This window comes from Geotrypetes seraphini, chromosome 6, assembly GCF_902459505.1.
Source record: "Geotrypetes seraphini chromosome 6, aGeoSer1.1, whole genome shotgun sequence".
Lineage (NCBI taxonomy): Eukaryota > Metazoa > Chordata > Amphibia > Gymnophiona > Dermophiidae > Geotrypetes > Geotrypetes seraphini.
In genome coordinates, this window is record NC_047089.1 from 247574216 (window position 1) to 247596303 (window position 22088).

Consider the following 22088-nt stretch of genomic DNA (forward strand, 5'->3'; position numbering starts at 1 on the left):
GGTGGAGGAGAGGGAGATATGAAACAAAGAGGGAGAAAGGGGTGAGAGGGAGAAATCCTGCATATGGTGGGGGGAGGGAGATACGCATGGAGAAGAGAGAGGGAGAAATGATGGGCATAGGGTAGAGGGTGGGGAGAGAGCGAAAGAAATTCCCTAATCCCTATTTGTCCTGTTTTAATTAGATTGTAAGCTCTACTGAGCAGGGATTGTATCTTACACATTTAATGTACAGCGCTGAATATGATAAGTAGTAGCTGTAGGATTTGAACCATATCACCAGGAAACCAAACCTCCGCCATCCCTTCTTAAATGGGTTGTATTAACAGAAGCTCAGCCTGTCATTCAATTTACTGAACAGATTTATTGCCTTTTTAAGAAAATCTTTTTGGAAAATATAAATACGAAGGCAGGAGAATTTTACTTACAAAGTTAAAACACTGTTCTCAAACGTAAAGCACACACATTTCAGAGAAAAAAAATAGTTTTATATACAATCTCAAGCAGCAAATGTCCTCTATATGTTACAGCTGACAATATCTTACAAGGTACAGAAAACAAATTAATTCAGAATCTTTTTTTTTTTTTTTTTTAAATAAAGAGCATAAAATGTTTTTTAACTCTATACAAACAATCCGGATTCTGTGTGTGAAAACTAAATCCACAAGGTTTTTTTTAAATTAGCATACAAAAGTTCAAACAATTAGTTGGCAGATATCGGAATAATGGTTTGTTTGTTTTTTTTTCTTTTCATTTATATTACAAATCACCGATTTCTACGTGAATAGTTCTTTACCTGTCCAAAGCAGGTAATTTCTGTAAACATAAACCCCTCATGAAGTGCTTTTGCAAGTCTGGTCTTCCAAGCAGGTCACACGGCTCCAGTCCCAGCCCTGCCTCCAAAGAAACGGTTCTCACAGAAGCAGCCGCAAAGCCAATGCGAGTCTTTAAATTAAGGAAATGAACGTTTGTGTCTCAGGTAAAAACAAACTCATCCCAAAGTATATGCACATGAAAAGGTGAGGAAACAGTCTTGAAAAAAAAATGAAGATTAAAAGAGAAAACATTTCTCTTGTCTTAAAGATTTTATAACGTTTTCCTCTGACGTTTCTGCCTGGAATCCAGCCTTGTCGAAATGATCCTAAACGTTTCCACGGAGGAGAGACAGCAGCGGTGCCCCCTGCTGGAGGAAGGACGCAGCCCTCACTAGATGGGAAGGATGGGGGGGGGGACTGTGCAGACCAGTGCTTTGCAGACTTTCATCCCCCCTCCTCACTTCTGCATGCCCCGGACCATCAGTGGATCACCAATGAAACGGCTCCCGATAGGTGAACCAGGGCAGGAGAAAAAAAACCGGGCACAACTTGATTGCGCATATGGGCCCAGAAGCCTTTTTTTTTTTTTTTTTTTACATTTCCAGCTAATTCCACAGGAACCACATTTTTTTTCTCTAAACTAAGAAACACACGTTTTTACTCTGGTTCTGTAAGTGCCATTGTCCTAGGGGGGGGGCGGAAAGCTCGAGTCTCGTCACTCCGAGCAGGCCGTGGCAGGCAACCAGCTGACTGTGGGGCCAGGCTCTTCTGGATGCAGCCACTCCAGCGAGGACCCCAGCAACACCTGCAGCTCATGCGTGAGTTTCACCAGCTCCACCGGCTCCTTGCTGTCCGGGTTGAACGCCTCCAGCTCCTTCGGCGAGAACAACTGGCTCAGGGACACCTGCTTGTAGAACTCCGCCTCGCTGATGGTGGCGAGATCAACCCCGGGGAAGCCGCAGCAGAACGTGTGGGGCGACATCCTCAACCGCTTTACCACGTCCGAGAGAAGCAGCCAGTTCCGGGGACTGCAAGGGGGAACAAGGAACGTTAACGCTGGTATGATTCTGAGCAACGGAAACAGACCCAAATTATAAGCACAGCATACACCAAATAGCTGACTGTACTCTACTATCTTAGGGGTCCTTTTACTAAGGTGCGCTAACCGATGTACCGCACGCTATAGTGCCCATAGAATATAACGGGCGCCTTAGCACGTGCTAAATTGATTAGTGTACACTAAACCGGTTAGCGTGCCTTAGTAAAAGGACCCCTTAATTTTCACAAAGCAGCAATTTAGGGCTTTTTATGATGCTGAAGATTGTCTCTTGTGTGTTTACCGCACAGCGCTACATACATCTGGTAGCGCTATAGAAATAATAAACAGTAGTAGAACTGAAACCCTATTAAATGCTGAACATCTTTTGGAAAAAAGAAAGTGATAAATAATTAAAAAAAAAAAAAAAAGAAGATAAATAAATAATTTTAAAAAAATGATAAATTATTTAAAAAAAAAGATAAATAATAATAAAAAAAGATAAATAAATAATTAAAAAGAAAAAAAAAGAAAGGAAATAAAGAAATAGCATTGAAAGACAGATGCTTTTTGGCATGGTTGGAAATTTAGACCCTCACTCTGTTGCTCGTCCCCCATCTCAAAACTCAATCCCACTTGGGCCTCTGTTTTTGCTGTCCTGCACGCCATCCCACCACTTGTTAGGGAGGTTGGCTCTCATCTGCCTATTCTTCTCAGCATCCTCTGGGGTCACTAACAGAGCCATCCTGACCCACTCGAACTTCTGTTCCTGTGCTCCGTCTAACTGCTTTGCTAGATGATGTGGTGGTTTGCAGTCTATGTGCAAATCCCTCCCAGCATCCTCCAGGATGACTCCTAGGTCCATACTGACCCACTTGGTCTTCCACTCCTGATATTCTGCACTCCATCCAGTCACTTGCCAGGTGTTGTGGAGGTGCCAGGGTGGCTACCAGATCTACTCTGACCCCTTCAGTCAGAGTGGCAGAAGGCACATGTCCATATCACCTCCTCTTCACAGGTTTATACAGTATTTTCTCTTTTCTTTTTCATATAGCTCCACCGAATGTTCTATTCCTGATGCTAACCAACTCTCCTCAATCTTATTCCGATCTCAAACCTCCGGGGATATTATTATCCTGGCCCTCCAAATTACCTCATCCCACTTGTGCAAGTCAACCTCTCCAATCCTATGTCTGATCTTTTCCTTCCACCCTGTCCTCTCCTTTTCTCATGTGCCCTGTATGACCTCTTTGTCTCTCACACTGCATCTTCTTGTTCTAGGTGAAACTTGGTTGTTCTCAGGAGACTCCGCTTCAGTTGCTGCCCTCTATCAGAGAGCTTGCCTTTTCCCCCATACACCTTTCCTAATGCTTGATTTCACTGACCCTCCCTCTCCACTGCAACCTATTCTTCTCTTGTCTAATCTTCTAAGGCCCTGCTGAGACCTGGCTAAGATTACTTCTTTTTGCTTTTTCTGAGGTTCTGGTAAAAGCAGATAGTGTAGCTGGTTTTGAAAAAGGTTTGGACAAATTCCTGGAGGAAAAGTCCATAGTCTATTATGAAGACATGGGGGAAGCCTCTGCTTGCCCTGGAGTTGTAGCATGAAATGTTGCTTCTCTTTGGGATTCCAGAATCTTGCTACTCTTTGGGTTTTGGCCAGGTACTAGTGACCTGGATTGGTCACCGTGAGGCTTGATGGACCATTGATCTGACCCAGTAAGGCTATTCTTACATTCCTTAGGATCCCCCACTGCACCATTATCCTGTAAATTGCACCAAGCTCTATCTTTATGGAGAGGATGCGGTATATAAGGTTTAGTTGAAATTATAGCTGTTTCACCAACATGTATTTTCTCTTGTGTTCCTCTCTCACAATGATCCATACACCTATGCTGTATAGTGTTACTGTGTCTTCTCTACACCCTACTTCCTCAACTGTAGATCTTTGGCCCCCTACTTTGATTCAAAAGGCTTCCACTTCACTCTTGCCCAAACTTGTTCCCCTGTTCCAGATAAGTCTGGCTCAATGTTTAGTCTTCTCTTTATGGCACATACCATGGCTACCCCTATACTAAAATGTTTAAAGTCAGACTTAAATCTCATTTCCAATCTACTGTTCTTCTCAAAGATACTTGAGAAGTTGATCCATAGTAATCATGACCAATGAAACATGAACTATATAATTCAGTCATTCTTGTCTCATTTGTGCCTTCCTCTGTGTTTGATCTTGTCGAGTTCAATGTCTTTATGATATCTGAAATGGCTCTCTTCTGTCTGGCCTTTTTCATCTGTAAAAAACCATCACTTGCAGGTACCTCAAGGCTCTATCCTAGCTCCCATACATATCTTTCTATCCATCTCTTTTAACTTGCTAATTCAGTCCCTTGGCTGATAGTCTCAAAATACAGCCTTATTCCAGAACTATCTCCAGTTCAAATAACTATGGAAAAGACTGTAGACCGTACAGAACGTATCAGTTTGCTTAATCTTTAAACCCCTTTTGTGTTTTACTGTATTGGCTCCCCTTAGCAGCCAGAGTTCTCTACAAATTATATTATCTGGTATTTACGAGCTTTTATGGCACGGTGCCACCTTATCTGTAGGCCATCAGTCAACCGATATCATCTAACAGGCAATTCTATAGCTTTATCCTTTCCAAATCCTAGAGGTATTTCATAAGTATTTTACTTTTTATTTTCTTATCGAGCTGCTGGTTCTTGGTCTACTCTACTCAATGAGATAAGATTCTTATCTAACTATGTTTTGGGGTGTTTTTGTTGTTTTTTTTTAAAAAGCTAGCAAAACTCCTATTTTGAAAATATTTTCTACTAAGACAGAATTAGGTTTCCTATTAGTATGTCTTTTATTTTGTGTTAATCTAGTCTTCTTGATTGTAATCCACTTGGAACCATCTCCTTTCTCCTGTTTGCATTCAAACTACTTGAACACATTACTCATTTCCACCGTCTTGACTTTCTTTCACCTCAAAGCTACTCTTGATCTGTTCCAACGTGGCTTTCACCATCTACATTCCAAAGTCTCCGGTGACCTGTTCTTGACCCCAGCCAAGGGTCTTTACTCATGTCTCATCCTTCATCTCTGCTTTCAACACTGTTAATCACCCTTTACTTCTTGATACGCTGTCCTCGCTTGGGTTTCGGGACTCTGTTCTGTCTTGGTTTTCTTCTTATCTCTCCCATTGCACTTTTTAATGTATGCTCTGGTGAATCTTCCTCCATCGCTATCCCAATATCAGTTGGTGTACCTCAGGGTTCTGTCTGAAAACTCTTCCCTTCTTTCTCTATACTTGTTCCTTTGGTAGTTAATACCAACTTCATGTTGACGACACCCATATCTTCCTCTTTATTCTTGAAATGTCACCAATAATCCAGGCCTAAGTCTCTGCCTGCCTGTCTGACATTGCTTCCCAAATGTCCCAGTGCCATTCAAAACTGTAGACCAAGAACAGAGCTTCTAATCTTTCTCCTTAAACACATCTCTCCCCTACCCCCCGTTCTTTATTTCTGCCATCCTTCGTTTCCTCAGCTTGTAAACCTTGGGGTCATCTGCGACTCCCCTCTGCACATATCCAACATTTTGTTAAGCCTGTCGTTTCTTTCCATCACCACCAAAACTCATCCCTTCCTTTCTAAAAACTCCACTAAAACCTTGATCAACACTCTCATCACCTCCTCTAGACTACTGCGACATGTTTCTCACAGGATTCTTTCTGAACCATCTCCTCTCCCCTTCAACCTTTTCAAAATTTTGCCGCACAACTTATTTTCCATCATCAATGCCACTTCACTCACATAACCACCTCTTCTTTAATCATTTCATCGGCCCCCCCTATCGGTTTTTGTATACAGTTCAAACTGCTCTTACTGACTTACGAGTGCATTCATTCTGCTGCTCCTCAGTATCTCTCCTCTCTTATGTCTCCCCGGCAACTCCGTTCATCGGGTAAGTCTCTCGTATCTGTACCCTCCTCCTCCACGGCCAACTCCACACCCCGGTTCCTTTTATCTTGCTGCACCATGTGCCTGGAATAGATTTCCTAAGTCAGCACACCATGCTCCAATCTCCGGCCTTATTCCGATCCAAGCTAAAAGCCCACCTTTTTGAGGCTGCTTTTAAACCTTAATCTCTATGTTTTCTGTTTAATCATTCCCATAATAAATGAAACTCACTGATTTTTTTTTTTTTTTTGCCTGCCTGCCCTAAACAGACTGTAATCTCTGCCAAGCAGGGACTGTCTGTCTCTTAATTGTTTCTGTACATCTAGTAGTGTTAGAAAAGTGGCAAGTAGGGGTCGTAATAGGCATCCCAGTGCCAAAAAGGCATCCCAATGCATCATTCACTGCACTTCTCAACCAAAAAGGCACCCCAAGGCATCATTCACTGCACTTCTCTACCAAAAAGGCACCCTAACGCATCATTCACTGCACTTCTCAACCAAAAAGGCCCCCTAACGCATCATTCACTGCATTTCTCAACCAAAAAAGCACCTTAATGCATCAATCACTGCACTTCTCAACCAAAAAGGCACACTACGCATCATTCACTGCATTTCTCAAACAAAAAGATACCCTAACGCCATCATTCACTGCACTTCTCAACCAAAAAGGCCCCCTACGCATCATTCACTGCATTTCTCAACCAAAAAAAGTACCCTAACGCATCATTCACTGCACTTCTCAACCAAAAAGGACCACTAACGCACATTCACTGCACTTCTCAACCAAAGAGGCCCCTAATGCATCATTTACTGCACTTCTGAACCAAAAAGGCCCCCTAACGCATCATTCACTGCACTTCTCAACCAAAAAGGTATCCTAATGCATCATTCACTGCACTTCTCAACCAAAAAGGCCCCCTAAAACATCATTCACTGTATTTCTCAACCAAAAAAGCACCCTAATGCATCAATCACTGCACTTCTCAACCAAAAAGGCACACTACGCATCATTCACTGCACTTCTCAACCAAAAAGATACCCTAACGCATTCTTCACTGCACTTCTCAACCAAAAAGGCCCTCTACGCATCATTCACTGCACTTCTGAACCAAAAAGGCCTCCTAACGCATCATTCACTGCACTTTTCAACCAAAAAGGTACCCTAACGCATCATTCACTGCACTTCTCAACCAAAAAGGCCCCCGAATACACATTCACTGCACTTCTCAACCAAAAAGGCCTCCTAACACATCATTCACTGCACTTTTCAACCAAAAAGGTCCCCGAACGCACATTCATTGCATTTCTCAACCAAAAAGGCCCCCTAACGCATCATTCACTGCATTTCTCAACCAAAAAGGCCCCCTAACGAATCATTCACTGCACTTCTCAACCAAAAAGGCCCCCTAACGCATCATTCACTGCACTTCTCAACCAAAAAGGCCCACTACGCATCATTCACTGCATTTCTCAACCAAAAAAGCACCCTAATGCATCATTCACTGCATTTCTCAACCAAAAAAGCACCCTAACTCATCATTCACTGCACTTCTCAACCAAAAAGGTCCACTACGCATCATTCACCGCATTTCTCAACCAAAAAAGCACCCTAACGCATCATTCACTGCATTTCTCAACCAAAAAAGCACCCTAACTCATCATTCACTGCACTTCTCAACCAAAAAGGCCCCCTAATGCCTCATTCACTGCACTTCTCAACCAAAAAGGCCCCCTAATGCATCATTCACTGCACTTCTCAACCAAAAAGGCCCCCTAATGCATCATTCACTGCACTTCTCAAACATAAAGGCCCCCGAATACACATTCACTGCACTTCTCAACCAAAAAGGCCCCCTAATGCATCATTCACTGCACTTCTCAACCAAAAAGGCCCCCTAACGCATCAATCACTGCACTTCTCAACCAAAAAGGCACCCTAACGCATCATTCACTGCATTTCTCAACCAAAAAGGCCCCTAATGCATCATTCACTAAATTTCTCAACCAAAAAAGCACCCTAACGCATCATTCACTGCATTTCTCACCCAAAAAAGCACCCTAACGCATCATTCACTGCACTTCTCAACCAAAAAGGCCCCCTACGCATCATTCACTGCACATTTCAACCAAAATGGTCCACGAACGCACATTCATTGCACTTCTCAACCAAAAAGGCCCCCTAACGCCTCATTCACTGCACTTCTCAACCAAAAAGGCCCCCTAATGCATCATTCACTGCACTTCTCAAACAAAAAGGCCCCCGAATACATTCACTGCACTTCTCAACCAAAAAGGCCCCCTAATGCATCATTCACTGCACTTCTCAACCAAAAAGGCCCCCTAACGCATCATTCACTGCACTTCTCAACCAAAAAGGCACCCTAACGCATCATTCACTGCATTTCTCAACCAAAAAGGCCCCTAATGCATCATTCACTAAATTTCTCAACCAAAAAAGCACCCTAACGCATCATTCACTGCATTTCTCACCCAAAAAAGCACCCTAACGCATCATTCAATGCACTTTTCAACCAAAAAGACCCCCTAACACTTCATTCACTGCACTTCTCAACCAAAAAGGCCCCCTAACGCATCATTCACTGCATTTCTCAACCAAAAAAAGCACCCTAACGCATCTTTCACTGCACTTCTCAAACAAAAGGCCCCCTAACGCATCATTCACTGCATTTCTCAACCAAAAAAGCACCCTAACGCATCATTCACTGCACTTCTCAACCAAAAAGGTACCCTAACGCATCATTCACTGCATTTCTCAACCACAAAAGCACCCTAACGCATCATTCACTGCATTTATCAACCAAAAAAGCACCCTAACGCATCATTCACTGCATTTCTCAACCAAGAAAGCACCCTAACTCATCATTCACTGCACTTCTCAACCAAAAAGGCCCCCTAAAGCATCATTCACTGCACTTCTCAACCAAAAAGGCCCCCTAACGCATCATTCACTGCACTTCTCAACCAAAAAGGCCCCCTAACGCATCATTCACTGCACTTCTCAACCAAAAAGATACCCTAACGCATCATTCACTGCACTTCTCAACCAAAAAGGCACCCTAACGCCATCATTCACTGCACTTCTCAACCAAAAAGGCCCCCTGCGCATCATTCACTGCACTTCTGAACCAAAAAGGCCTCCTAACGCATCATTCACTGCACTTCTCAACCAAAAAGGCCCCCTAACGCCATCATTCACTGCACTTCTCAACCAAAAAGGCCCCCTACGCATCATTCACTGCACATTTCAACCAAAATGGTCCACGAACGCACATTCATTGCACTTCTCAACCAAAAAGGCCCCCTAACGCCTCATTCACTGCACTTCTCAACCAAAAAGGCCCCCTAATGCATCATTCACTGCACTTCTCAACCAAAAAGGCCCCCTAATGCATCATTCACTGCACTTCTAAACCAAAAAGGCACCCTAACGCATGCATCATTCACTGCACTTCTCAACCAAAAAGGCCCCTTAATGCATCATTCACTGCACTTCTCAACCAAAAAGGCCCCCTAATGCATCATTCACTGCACTTCTAAACCAAAAAGGCACCCTAACGCATGCATCATTCACTGCACTTCTCAACCAAAAAGGCCACCTAATGCATCATTCACTGCACTTCTCAACCAAAAAGGCACCCTAATGCATCATTCACTGCACTTCTAAACCAAAAAGGCCCCCTAATGCATCATTCACTGTACTTCTCAACCAAAAAGATACCCTAACGCATCATTCACTGCACTTCTCAACCTAAAAGGCCCCCTAACGCATCATTCACTGCATTTCTCAACCAAAAAAGCACCCTAACGCATCATTCACTGCACTTCTAAACCAAAAAGGCACCCTAACGCATCATTCACTGCACTTCTCAACCAAAAAGGCACCCTAATGCATCATTCACTGCACTTCTAAACCAAAAAGGCACCCTAACGCATGCATCATTCACTGCACTTCTCAACCAAAAAGGCCCCCTAATGCATCATTCACTGCACTTCTCAACCAAAAAGGCCCCCTAACGCATCATTCACTGCACTTCTCAACCAAAAAGGCACCCTACGCATCATTCACTGTACTTCTCAACCAAAAAGATACCCTAACGCATCATTCACTGCACTTCTCAACCTAAAAGGCCCCCTAACGCATCATTCACTGCATTTCTCAACCAAAAAAGCACCCTAACGCATCATTCACTGCACTTCTCAACCAAAAAGGCCCCCTAACGCATCATTCACTGCACTTCTCAACCAAAAAGGCCCCCTAACGCATCATTCACTGCAGTTCTCAACCAAAAAGGCCCTCTAATGCATTATTCACTGCACTTCTCAAGCAAAAAGCCCCCTAACGCATCATTCACTGCATTTCTCAACCTAAAAAGCACCCTAACGCATCATTCACTGCACTTCTCAACCAAAAAGGCCCCCTAACGCATCATTTACTGCACTTCTCAACTAAAAAGGCCCCCTAACGCATCATTCACTGCACTTCTCAACCAAAAAGGCCCCCTAACGCATCATTCACTGCATTTCTCAACCAAAAAGGCCCCTAATGCATCATTCACTAAATTTCTCAACCAAAAAAGCACCCTAACGCATCATTCACTGCACTTCTCAACTAAAAAGGCCCCCTAACGCATCATTCACTGCACTTCTCAACCAAAAAGGCCCCCTAACGCATTATTCACTGCATTTCTCAACCAAAAAAGCACCCTAACGCATCATTCACTGCACTTCTCAACTAAAAAGGCCCCCTAACGCATTATTCACTGCATTTCTCAACCAAAAAAGCACCCTAACGCATTATTCACTGCATTTCTCAACCAAAAAAGCACCCTTATGCATCATTCACTGCACTTCTCAACCTCCCACATACAATGTCAGAGAATCGCCCAGATCCTTAAATTCATACCCCTGAGAGAGCGACACTTGGATGTTGTAACAAGGCAAAAGAGGACAGTCCGAGAACTCAAACTCAAACACATCGCTGTAGCCGTCTTCATCTTCTGGACCAGGGGGATCTGATAGAATGTCAAATCCAGATTCGTCCTTCCGATCTGGGGAGAAAAACGTAAGCAATATTACATGGGAATAAACTCCACCCGGAAAGTCAAACAGAGATCACACATTCTCCTCCATGAGTTAATGGTAAATGAAGGAGCAACGGTCCAAAAATCCTCTCAGCAATGGAGAAAATTGGAAGCTTTGCAGGTTCCTATTCTCTTTATTGGGTCAATGTGGAACTTTTGAAAGCACACAAAATGATTAAAGGGCTGGAATGATTTCCTAATGAGGAAAGGTTAAAGCACCTAGGGCTCTTCAGCCTGGAGAAGAGAGGCTCAGGGGTGATATGATAGAGGTCTATAAAATACTGAGTGGGCAGATGTGAATCGCTTGTTTATTCTTTCAAAAAATACTAGGACTCGAGGGCATGCAATGAAAGTACTAAATAGTAGATTTAAAACAAAGTGGGGAAAATATTTCTTCACTCAGTAGGAAATTAAACTCTGTAATTTGTTGTCAGAGAGTGTAATGAAAGCAATTAGCTTAGTAGGGTTTAAAAAAAGGGTTTGGCTAATTTCCTAAAAGAGAAGTCCAAAGGCCATTATTCAGATGGCTTGGGGAAATCCACTGCTTACTCCTAGGATAAGCAACATTAAATCAGTTTTTCTCCTTAGGATCTTGCCAGATACTTGTGACCTGGCCGGGGTTGGCCACTCTTGGAAACAGGATACTGGGCTTGATGGATCTTCAGTCTGTCCCATTCTGTTCATGGCGGCTCTTATATGCTTACAAAAATATTACGTATAAAATGCACTGTACTCACCGCACACAGAGCTGCCGTAGAAGTCCCAGCAAGCACCAGGGTCATCGGCACTCCGACCATGAAGGTCAGTCAGATATTCTAGGGATAGGAAGAGAAACACATGCATCAGAAAATAATACGCACTGTTTTGCAAAAATCTAAAAACATGGTCCAAAAAGACTCAGACTAATAATACAAGTCACCCGAAATAAAGACAATGTTAATGGTCGGCTGCTATTCATGGTAACTTTATGCAGAATATATCATTCTTTGTAACATATTTAACTCTATACAGAATTCTATGTAGCAATATAGAACTCTAATTAATGAGGATGACAAAGACTAGGGGACACTCGATGAAGTTACAGGGAAATACTTTTAAAACCAATAGGAGGAAATATTTTTTTCACTCAGAGAATAGTTAAGCTCTGGAACGCGTTGCCAGAGGATGCGGTAAGAGCGGTTAATGTAGCTGGTTTTAAAAAAAGGTTTGGACAAGTTCCTGGAGGAAAAGTCCATAGTCTGCAGATGAGACAGACCTGGGACGCTGCTAAGATTTGGGTTTTTGCCAGGTACGGGCGACTTGGATTGGCCTCCAGAATGACACAAGGACAAAATTTTCCCCCGTCCCCGTGGGAACTCATTTTCCCGTACCCGTCGAGTTCTTTTCCTGTCCCGGCCCCATTCCTGCAAGCTCCGTTCTCATCTGCACAAGCCTCAAACCCTTTAAAATCCTAAGTAGCAACATTCTAGAGCTCAGATTGTGATGTCATAATGCCTCATTCCACCAATGCCTAAGCTCCGTCCTCATGTGCACAAGCCTCAAACACTTTAAAATCATAAGTGTTCGAGGCTTGCGCAGTTAAGGCAGAGCTTACAGGAACGGGACAGGGACAGCAACAAAACGGGCTGCGGGGATGGAGAAAATTTTGTCCCCCGTGTCATTCTCTATTAAGTACATCAACAGCACAAAGAGTAACGGAGCACTTTTTTTTTTTTTTTTTAATAACTTATATTCCGCATATCCTACAATTCTATTTGGATTACAAATTATTCAGGTACTCGAGCATTTTTCCCTAACTGTCCCGTCGGGCTTCCACTCTATCTAATGTACTTGGGGCAATGGGGATTAAGTGACTTGCCCAGGGTCACAAGGAGCAGTGATGGATTCGAACCCACAACCTCAGGGTGCCGAGGCTTTAGCTCTAACCAGTGCACCACACCCCCCCCCACACGAAACACAATACAGCAAAAAAAAGCACAAAGGACCTCAATAAACAGGAACTTGCCATTACTGACCCAACACGAGCCGTATTTCTGCATCAGGGGTCTGCCAATGAGCCAATCAGAAACAGTCCTAAAGCCAGAGCATAGGGAGTAATCTCTTGGTCCTCTGTTGTTTCCTGCTGAAGTAACCCAGGACTTGGCGAGATTGTTCTCTGTGCTCGGGCTTTAGAACTGATGTACACCAAAACACAGCTCGTGTTACTACTATCGCTGCTTATCATTTCTATTGTGCCGCAAGGCGTAAGCAGCGCTGTAGATTTGAGTACATGTTGGGTCAATAAAGACAAGTCCCTGTTCACTGAGTCCTTTGTGCTTTTTTTTTTGCTGTATTAATTATTATAACATATAAACCTTTCATACTGACTCGGTCCAGGCTCTTCCACCACCACACTAGTACTTATTAATTTAAAAAGAGGATTTCCCTTGAAAGGGGTGACGGGTATTTGCACGTCATTAAGCCGCTCCCTTCAGTAAAGGAAAACTCAATTAAGACTTCCTGTTCACTACTTATGGCTGAAAAAGCAGATGCCAAGAGACTCCGCCTGTCCTTAGCCCAGAGAAGTGTATACCTGTGAGAAAGGTTTCCATCAGCTCGCTGTGGGTCATCTTCGCAATCGTCCTCCCGGAGTAGGTGGCAAGGGTTGGATCGGCACCATAAGAAAGCACCAAACGGACAATCTCCAGGTGGTCGTTCTCCACTGCATCATGGATCGGCCTGAAGGAGAGAGCGCAGGGGTCGACATTACTGTCCGTTACCTATAAACTGCAAGCCTTAGGTTCCTTAATCTAATCTGTCAGATTCATCAGGAACTAAGCTGCATATATTGAACTTTTATGCCTAGAATTGTTGCATCTTATGGCATCGGCAGCCCACAGGACTGCAGGGTTCCTGCAGGATGTCACTTCCTTTCATTCAAAAGCAGGAAGAACAAAACTCCAGCGGTAGGGGCGGTCCTTATACACATCAGAAGAGCCTAACTACAATAAAGTATACCACTTCAATAGTACACCAACTTGGAATCGCATATAGCTCATAAATACCTCAATAAAATATAGGCAGCAATCAGTGCAGCCCTGGAACAGATTTCCTGAACCGGGGATGGAGGGGGAGGGGGAAGTAAGGCCATTTGCTTTCGAGTGAAATGTTCACAAAAGAGTTGGCCGCCCCTAGAGATGGGGAGCCCTTATAGAGCCCCAAAATGAGTACGAATCAAATGTAGTGGGTAATTCAAGAGGGTAGACATGATGGCACTCGGGGACTGCGGTAAAAACCCAATAGCACCAAGTGCTGCTCTAAGGACCTCAAAAGAAGAAGCGAGAAAGCACCCGCATGCCGCTCTAGGTGCAGCAACATTGAATCGCTGCTCTAGAACCCGCATGCCGCTCTAGGTGCAGCAACATTGAATCTCTGTTCTAGAACCCACATGCCGCTCTAGGTGCAGCAACATTGAATCGCTGTTCTAGAACCCGCATGCCGCTCTAGGTGCAGCAACATTGAATCGCTGTTCTACAACCCGCATGCCGCTCTAGATGCAGCAACATTGAATCGCTGTTCTAAAACCCGCATGCCGCTCTAGGTGCAGCAACATTGAATCGCTGTTCTAGAACCCGCATGCCGCTCTAGGTGCAGCAACATTGAATCGCTGTTCTAGAACCCGCATGCCGCTCTAGGTGCAGCAACATTGAATCGCTGTTCTAGAACCCGCATGCCGCTCTAGATGCAGCAACATTGAATCGCTGTTCTAGAACCCGCATGCCGCTCTAGGTGCAGCAACATTGAATCGCTGTTCTAGAACCCGCATGCCGCTCTAGGTGCAGCAACATTGAAGCGCTGATTTAGAACCCGCATGCCGCTCTAGGTGCAGCAACATTGAAGCGCTGATCTAGAACCCGCATGCCGCTCTAGGTGCAGCAACATTGAACCGCTGTTCTAGAACCCGCATGCCGCTCTAGGTGCAGCAACATTGAATCGCTGTTCTAGAACCCGCATGCCGCTCTAGGTGCAGCAACATTGAATCGCTGTTCTAGAACCCTCATGCTGCTCTAGGTGCAGCAACATTGAATCGCTGTTCTAGCATTCACACACCATGAAATCTAACCATTTTGCCATTCCAGCACCCGCCCTATGGAATTCATGCCTAATTACCTACTGGCAATGTCTGTATTAGATCAATTCAAATCTAATCTAAAAGCTTTTCTTTTCCAGGATGCTTTTGGATAATAACTGCCCTTCTAAGGACAAAACAATTCTCTTCTGGGTTTTTTCCCTCCCTATCGTTCTTCCCCTTTTATGTTATGTTTTTCCAAATATTGTAGTTGTTGCCCATTTCCTTATGTCTGGTGTAGGTCCGTAAGTCAAGTAATTTATTGTACTAACATTCCCTAGTATTGTCCAGCTCTGTTAATTTTATAATTTGGTTTTAATGTCTTTTTGCATGTATTATTAGTATTGTACACCGTCTAGAAGCCTGATTAGGCGGTATAAGACATTTTTAATAAACTTGAGCATTCAAGAGTCTCTATAGCGATCCCAATTGGAGAAATACGACACCAACTGAAGGCTGCTCTAGACACACCAACTGGAGAAGTATGATGCCACCCGAAGGCTACTTTAGGGACTCCAGCTGGAGAAGTATGACGCCAACCGAAGGCTGCTCTAGGGACCCCAACTAGAGAAGTAGGACACTAGCTAAAAGCTGCTCTATGGAGAACTATAAGGCCATCCAAAAACTGCTCTAAAGATTACAACTGGAGAAATACCCAAAGGCTGCTTGAGGGCCCCCATCTGACCACTCATGGTGCCTCACCTGGTCCCATCTTGAGCACTGCAGTTCACATCGGCCCCATGCTCCAGCAGATGGCGTGCAATGCTTAGCCAGCCCCGGGCACAGGCTTCATGTAGGGCACAGTAACCTGCATTGTCACGATGGTTCACATCACACACCTTATTCTCCAAGCAGTAGAGAACTACCTCCTGCAAAAAAACATAGAAAACGTTTTAACAGTTGCTGGTCTGGTAACATTTACACCCTTGGGACCTTGAGTCCCATCGCCCACAAATCCCTTGCGTTGCAGCTGCAAATGATCGGAGAGCAGGATAAAAGGCAAAGAGAAAGTTTCTTCTTCCCACACAGCACAGTTAGGTTGTGTAGTAGAGAATGACACGGTGACAAAATTCATCACCGTTCCGTCCCCGCGGATAACTGCGGGGAATAATCCCATGTCATTTTCTAGTGTCTATTTGAACCTCGGTCCTTCTACACCAGCATTCTTCAAAGCAAAGCTTGCGGGTCAGTGGTTGTGGCCATTCATACTCTGATTCTTATGGGAGCCGAGGATAATGAAGCCATTGTGACATCACTGATGTGATTGGCTCTTAGGCACTGATGGAATGAGGCATTATGACATCACAATATCTACTCTGGATACCAGAGACTGTCATTCTTCAGTGTCTATCTCAACCTCAGTCCTTCTACACCAGCATTCTTCAAAGCAAAGCTTGCGGGTCAGTGGTTGTGGCCATTCATACTCTGATTCTTCCCTCTCTCTTTAAAGAATGACATGAAGATGGTTTCCCGCGGTTATCCGCGGGGACGGGAACGGTGATGAATTTTGTCACCGTGTCATTCTCTATTGTGTAGCTCACTGGCGAAGGAGATTGTAACAGCAAACACTACAACAGGCTTCAAAGATAGATTAGACTAATTTACACAAGAAGGAGCAATCAGCAGAATCACCTTGGGGTCAATTCACCCCTAAACCACTAGAAACAGGAAGCTGAGACATTTCTACATCATATGTGAACATTCTTGCTCTTCAAGGCGTGATTCACCATCCAATCAGTCGGGATTTCAGAAATCCACAACAAATAACCATAATACACATTTACATGAACTGCATCCACTGTATGCAAATCTCACTCGTGCAAATTCTTTCTGGATACCCTGAACAGTTGACTGGCTGGGTTGAGAAATCAGTGGTGTAGTGAATAACCATAATTCCCTATTGACTATTCCATAAAAATTCTGGGGGTGACTCTGGACTGACACCTTACTCTAAATGTACACACGGATTTAATGGTTAGAAAATGCTTCTCGATATTATGGAAACTCAGAACCATCAGAAAATATTTTGCTGCAGTATCATTTCGCTTATTGGTTTAATCTTCCATTTTAAGCATGATTTGGGAACCTTCAAAAAACAAACAAACCCTTCAAAGACTCCGAGGTATTCAAAATTCGGCAGTCCAACTGACTTTTGGGTTGGAAAAAATGGGAACACATTTATCAAAAACTACACTGGCTGCCCCTGGAAGCACGAGTTTTTTGTTTAAATTGTTTTGTCTTTGCTTCAATATTTGGCCTGGCCCCTATGTACTTGGTTTCTCAAATTAATTTGGCTAGTTCTACTAGGCCCACATGTAGAATTCATATGTTCACCTATCCGACAATAAAGGCCGGCCGCTACAAAAGATTCCTGGACAGAACTTTCGCCTTCCAGGCAGGTAAATGGAACGATTGGCTGGGTAACATTATTATGCATTCCTCATCCTACTTCAGTTTTAGAAAATCAGTAAAAACGATTTGTAACCTAAGAATTTTATAGTTTTTCACTTCTTCTATTCTGGAAGCTTGTATTCGATAACTTTGTATTGTGACCATTTCCCTGATTGTCCAGCACTTCTTGTTGTAAACCGCCTCGAACTATTATGGCTTTGGCGGTATATAAGAATAAAATTATTAGTATTATTATTATTATTATAAGATCAGAGTTCAAATCCTGCTTCTAGCACTAAATATATTGTGCTCTTGGACAAACTATTTTATCCTTCAATTAGCCATTTGAGGGCCTTTTCGTCAAGTTGGGTTAACGTGTGTTGCACATTAATATGGAATCTTCTGAGCAAAAAGGTTTCTAAAGAGGGGTATGTGACTTATTCATACCACAAGAGAAAGCAATATCACCTGCATATTCCTGCCAAATTCAGCCTCAGGTATAGACTAATTACGTCTTCAAAAAATGAGAAATGTATATCAATTAAAAAAAAAAAAATAAATAACCCCACAAATCACACACCCTACTTCAGGCTGTAGAACATTATAAATAAGCAAACAGAAGAACATAAGAACAGCCTTACTGGGTCAGACCAAAGGTTCATCAAGCCCAATAGCCCGTTCTCACCGTAGCCAATCCAGGTCACTAGTACCTGGCCAAAATCCAAAGAGTAGCAACATGCCATACAGAATCTCAAAGAATAGCAAGATTCCAAAATCCCAAAGAGTAGTAAGGTTCTAGAATCCCAAAGAGTAGCAACATTCCCTACAGAATCCCAAAGAATAGCAAGATTCCAAAATCCCAAAGGGTAGCAACATTCCATACAGAATCTCAAAGAATAGTAAGATTCCAAAATCCCAAAGAGTAGTAAGGTTCTAGAATCCCAAAGAGTAGCAACATTCCCTACAGAATCCCAAAGAATAGCAAGATTCCAAAATCCCAAAGGGTAGCAACATTCCATACAGAATCTCAAAGAATAGCAAGATTCCAAAATCCCAAAGAGTAGTAAGGTTCTAGAATCCCAAAGAGTAGCAACATTCCCTACAGAATCCCAAAGAATAGCAAGATTCCAAAATCCCAAAGCGTAGCAACATTCCATACAGAATCTCAAAGAACAGCAAGATTCCGGAATCCCAGAGAGTAACAAGATTCCCAAAGAGTGGCTTCCCCCATGTCTTTCTCAATAACAGACTATGACTTTTCCTCCAGGAAATTGTCCAAACCCCTCTTAAAACCAACTACGTTATCCGCTCTTACCACAACCTCTTGGCAATGCATTCCAGAGCTTAACTATTCTCTTGAGTGAAAATATATGTCCCCTGGTCTTTGTAATTTTTAACGGACTGATAAATCAATCCACATGTCCCTGTTCTACTCCTAGACTTCAATCATATCTCCCCTCAGCTGTCTCTTTTCCAAGAGGAGTTCCATCCCCTTGATCACCAAGACTGGAGCGGAACAGGGAAGGGCCACGTGCCTTCTTTTTTTTGCCATAAAAATATGGTAACCATTAGGCCCCATAAATCTCAGTGACCTCATGTCCAGCAACAGGCATTAAAAGAGGAGTAACATTTAAGAAATAGTCCCCTTGAATTATTAGCTTTTCAAAGTAGGCAACTCCTTTTAACTTGTTTAATTTTTCATAACAAGAAACAAATTAACCCAGGTTTATTATGTTTATGATCATAAAAGTATAAAAATCTTGTGCTCCTTGAGCTCTACGGACATCCATCATTATCAAGGTGGTCTATACTCTCCAGGTACTGCAAATCTCTTTAACGACACATGAGATTCATATACTCTAAGTACCATAAGCTCCTTTTAATCCAGATAAATCCCAGACTCTTGCCTGATCTTCTTCCCCTGCTCCAGACAAGCCTGGCTCAAGGTTTAGTTCTCTCTTTAATGAAACATACCATGGCCACCCTATACCAAAATAAATAATGCTTGAGTACCTGAATAAATTCATGTAAACCATTCTGAGCTCCCCTGGGAGAAAATTGAATAAATAAATAAATAAGCCAGACTTAAGTCTCCAGCTTCGACCCCCAAAAGGTCCTCTTCCTTCTAAACAAGGTCTATGCTCCCCAAAGTGCCAGGGGTACACTTCCCAAGCACTAAGGATCCCCTTTAATTCAGAGGAGACTTGTACTCCCCAAGCACCAACAGTCCTTCTGACCTGGGTTGGCCACTGTTGCAAACAGAATACTGGGCTTGGCTGACCTTCAGTCTTTCATAAGAACATAAGAAATGCCATCACCGAATCAGACCCTTGGTCCATCAAGTCCGGTGACCCGCACACGCAGAGGCCTAACTAGGTGCTTCCTGATGAAGACCTAGGTGTTCCCAGATGAGACCTTGTTTACCTGTATCCCTCAATGTGATTTGCAAGGAGATGTGCATCCAACTTGCCCTTGAATCCCAGAATGGAGGTCTTCATCACAACCTCCTCCAGGAGAGCGTTGCAAGTGTCCACCACTCGTTATGTGAAACAGAACTTCCTGACATTTGTCCTGGTCCTGTCCCCTTTCAACTTCAGTCCATGACCTCTCGTCCAAGTCACATTTGACAACATGAAAAACGATGCTTCTTGCTGGATTTTGTCAAATCCTTTTAGTATTTTGAATGTCTCTTATCATATCCCCATGTAGTCTTCTCTTCTCAAGGGTGAACAAGCTCAGTTTTCTTAGGCGTTCTTTGTAGCTCAAGTTTCCCATACCTTTTACTAACTTCGTGGCTCGCCTCTGCACCCTCCCAGTATAGCAACTCTTATGTTCTTACGTCTCCTTCATTTCAGAGGGGGCCCTATACGTTCTAAAGCATCAAGGATCCCCTTCATTTTGGAGGAAGCCTATCCTCTCCAAGCAGCAAGGGTCCCCTTCGTTTCAGAGTAGGGTTACCAGAAGTCCGGATTTCCCCGGACATATCCTCCTTTTGAGGACATGTCCGGGGAGGTCTGGACGACTTTTCAAAACCCGACACTTTGTCTGGGTTTTGTAAAGAAATCGCGTCGGGCAGAAAGGCATCCATGCATGCCCGCGACGTCATCGTGTCACATCCGCGATGCGCAGATGCCTTTCTTCCCGACGAACAGGCGGGGGGGGGGGGTGGGGGCGGAGCTGGGGCATAAAGGGGGGATGGGTGGAACTGGGTGGGTCTAGGGGGGATGGATTTTACGGATGTAAAATCTGGTAACCCTATTTCAGAGGAGGCCTACACTTCCCAAGCACCGAGAGACCCCTGCGCTCTAGATGAGGCCCACGTGTGTGTAGAATCACTTTGAAAACTGGTACTACGAAGTCCATGGATAAAAATTACCCACGGACTTTGCAAAGACTGCATAACTTTGCAGTTATGTGGGCAGTTTTAAAATTGCCATTATAGAATACGATGCCTTTGTTAGAAGTCCAATAAGGTGTCTTTTTTTTTTTTTGAATGGTAACAAAGACCTATGTTTCTTTATAAGATAAGTTCCTAGACCCAGCCCCAACAGCATACAAAAATACCAATGTGCAAATGCCTTGACCACTAGTAGACCACCGGGCCTACAATGAAAGCAGCGCATGCAAATAGATCTCATGCATATTCGTTGGAGGAATTCCCGAAAACCCGACTGAATTGCGGCCCTCGAGGAGGGACTTTGACACCCCTGCTCTAAGCCACTGGTCTCCAACTCCAACCCTTTGCAGAGCCACATTTTGGATTTGTAGGTACTTGGAGGGCCTCAGAAAGGATAGTTAATGTCTTATCAAAGAAATGACAATTTTGCATGAGGTAAAACTCTTTATAGTTTATAAATCTTTCCCTTTGGCTTTAGCTAAAGAGACACATGATCATGAAACTGTTTTATTTTACTTTTGTGATTATGATAAACATACCGAGGGGCCTCAAAATGGTACCTGGCGGGCCGTGAGTTTGAGACCACTGATCTAAGCTGAGCGGGAGTCCTCCACCTATAGACCTGCCAGTGGGTGGTGCTGTTTCACTATCATATTTTTAGTAGTGAGGGACAGGCAAGTTCTGCAGGACTCCAGGGCACAATTGACAATAGACTATGGGAAGGTTGTACCAAAACCAGATAGAAATGCAAGGCTCTATTTGTGAGCTATAAATACTTATACAGAATATTGTCCCTTTTTATAATTTAATAAAAAGATTTAAATATAAAATCGTTAGGGTTCGAGGCTTGTGCAAATGAGGACAGAGTCTGGAGATGGGGACAGAGCTCGTGGAAACAGGGTGTGGGCGGGGACGGAGATGGCGCCTGCAGGGTCGGGGACAGAATCCATGGGAATGGGGCGGGAATGGGGCGGGGAATCTTTGTCCCCATGTCATTCTCTAAGTAGTTATAGATTACTGCCTCAGTGCAGCTAATGGGCGCCAGCATTTATACCAGACTTCAGCCGACATGTCCTTTGTAGAATCGAGCTTGGCGCCAATTTTTACAGACTTCCCACCACACAGGATTAATTTTATAACTGGGAGCCTATTCTATGAAAGAACATAGGACTCCCCACTTTCCTTTATAACAGGGGATCTCAAGCCAGTCCTCAGGACACACCTAGCCAGTCAAGTTTTCCAGAGTATCTACAATGAATTTGCATGCATGCACCACCTCCATTC

The 22088-nt window shown here is 43.6% G+C and overlaps 1 protein-coding gene across 9 annotated transcripts in view; it reads right to left on the reverse strand.

The window, feature by feature from the left end:
* Positions 1-341: 341 nt before the first annotated feature.
* BCOR (BCL6 corepressor) overlaps positions 342-22088 on the reverse strand; it is a 163287-nt gene continuing 141540 nt past the window's right edge. For 8 of the 9 annotated variants that reach the window (XM_033948108.1, XM_033948107.1, XM_033948116.1 and 5 more), the window contains 5 exons: positions 15719-15885; positions 13481-13626; positions 11646-11723; positions 10731-10875; positions 342-1840 (listed from right to left, as the gene is read on the reverse strand). In XM_033948108.1, the coding sequence (XP_033803999.1) occupies positions 1528-1840; positions 10731-10875; positions 11646-11723; positions 13481-13626; positions 15719-15885 (849 nt within the window). In that variant the 3' untranslated portion in view covers positions 342-1527. Of the gene's footprint in view, positions 1841-5741; positions 5892-10730; positions 10876-11645; positions 11724-13480; positions 13627-15718; positions 15886-22088 lie in introns of all 9 variants that reach the window. The other variant, XM_033948114.1, reaches the window with a different exon arrangement.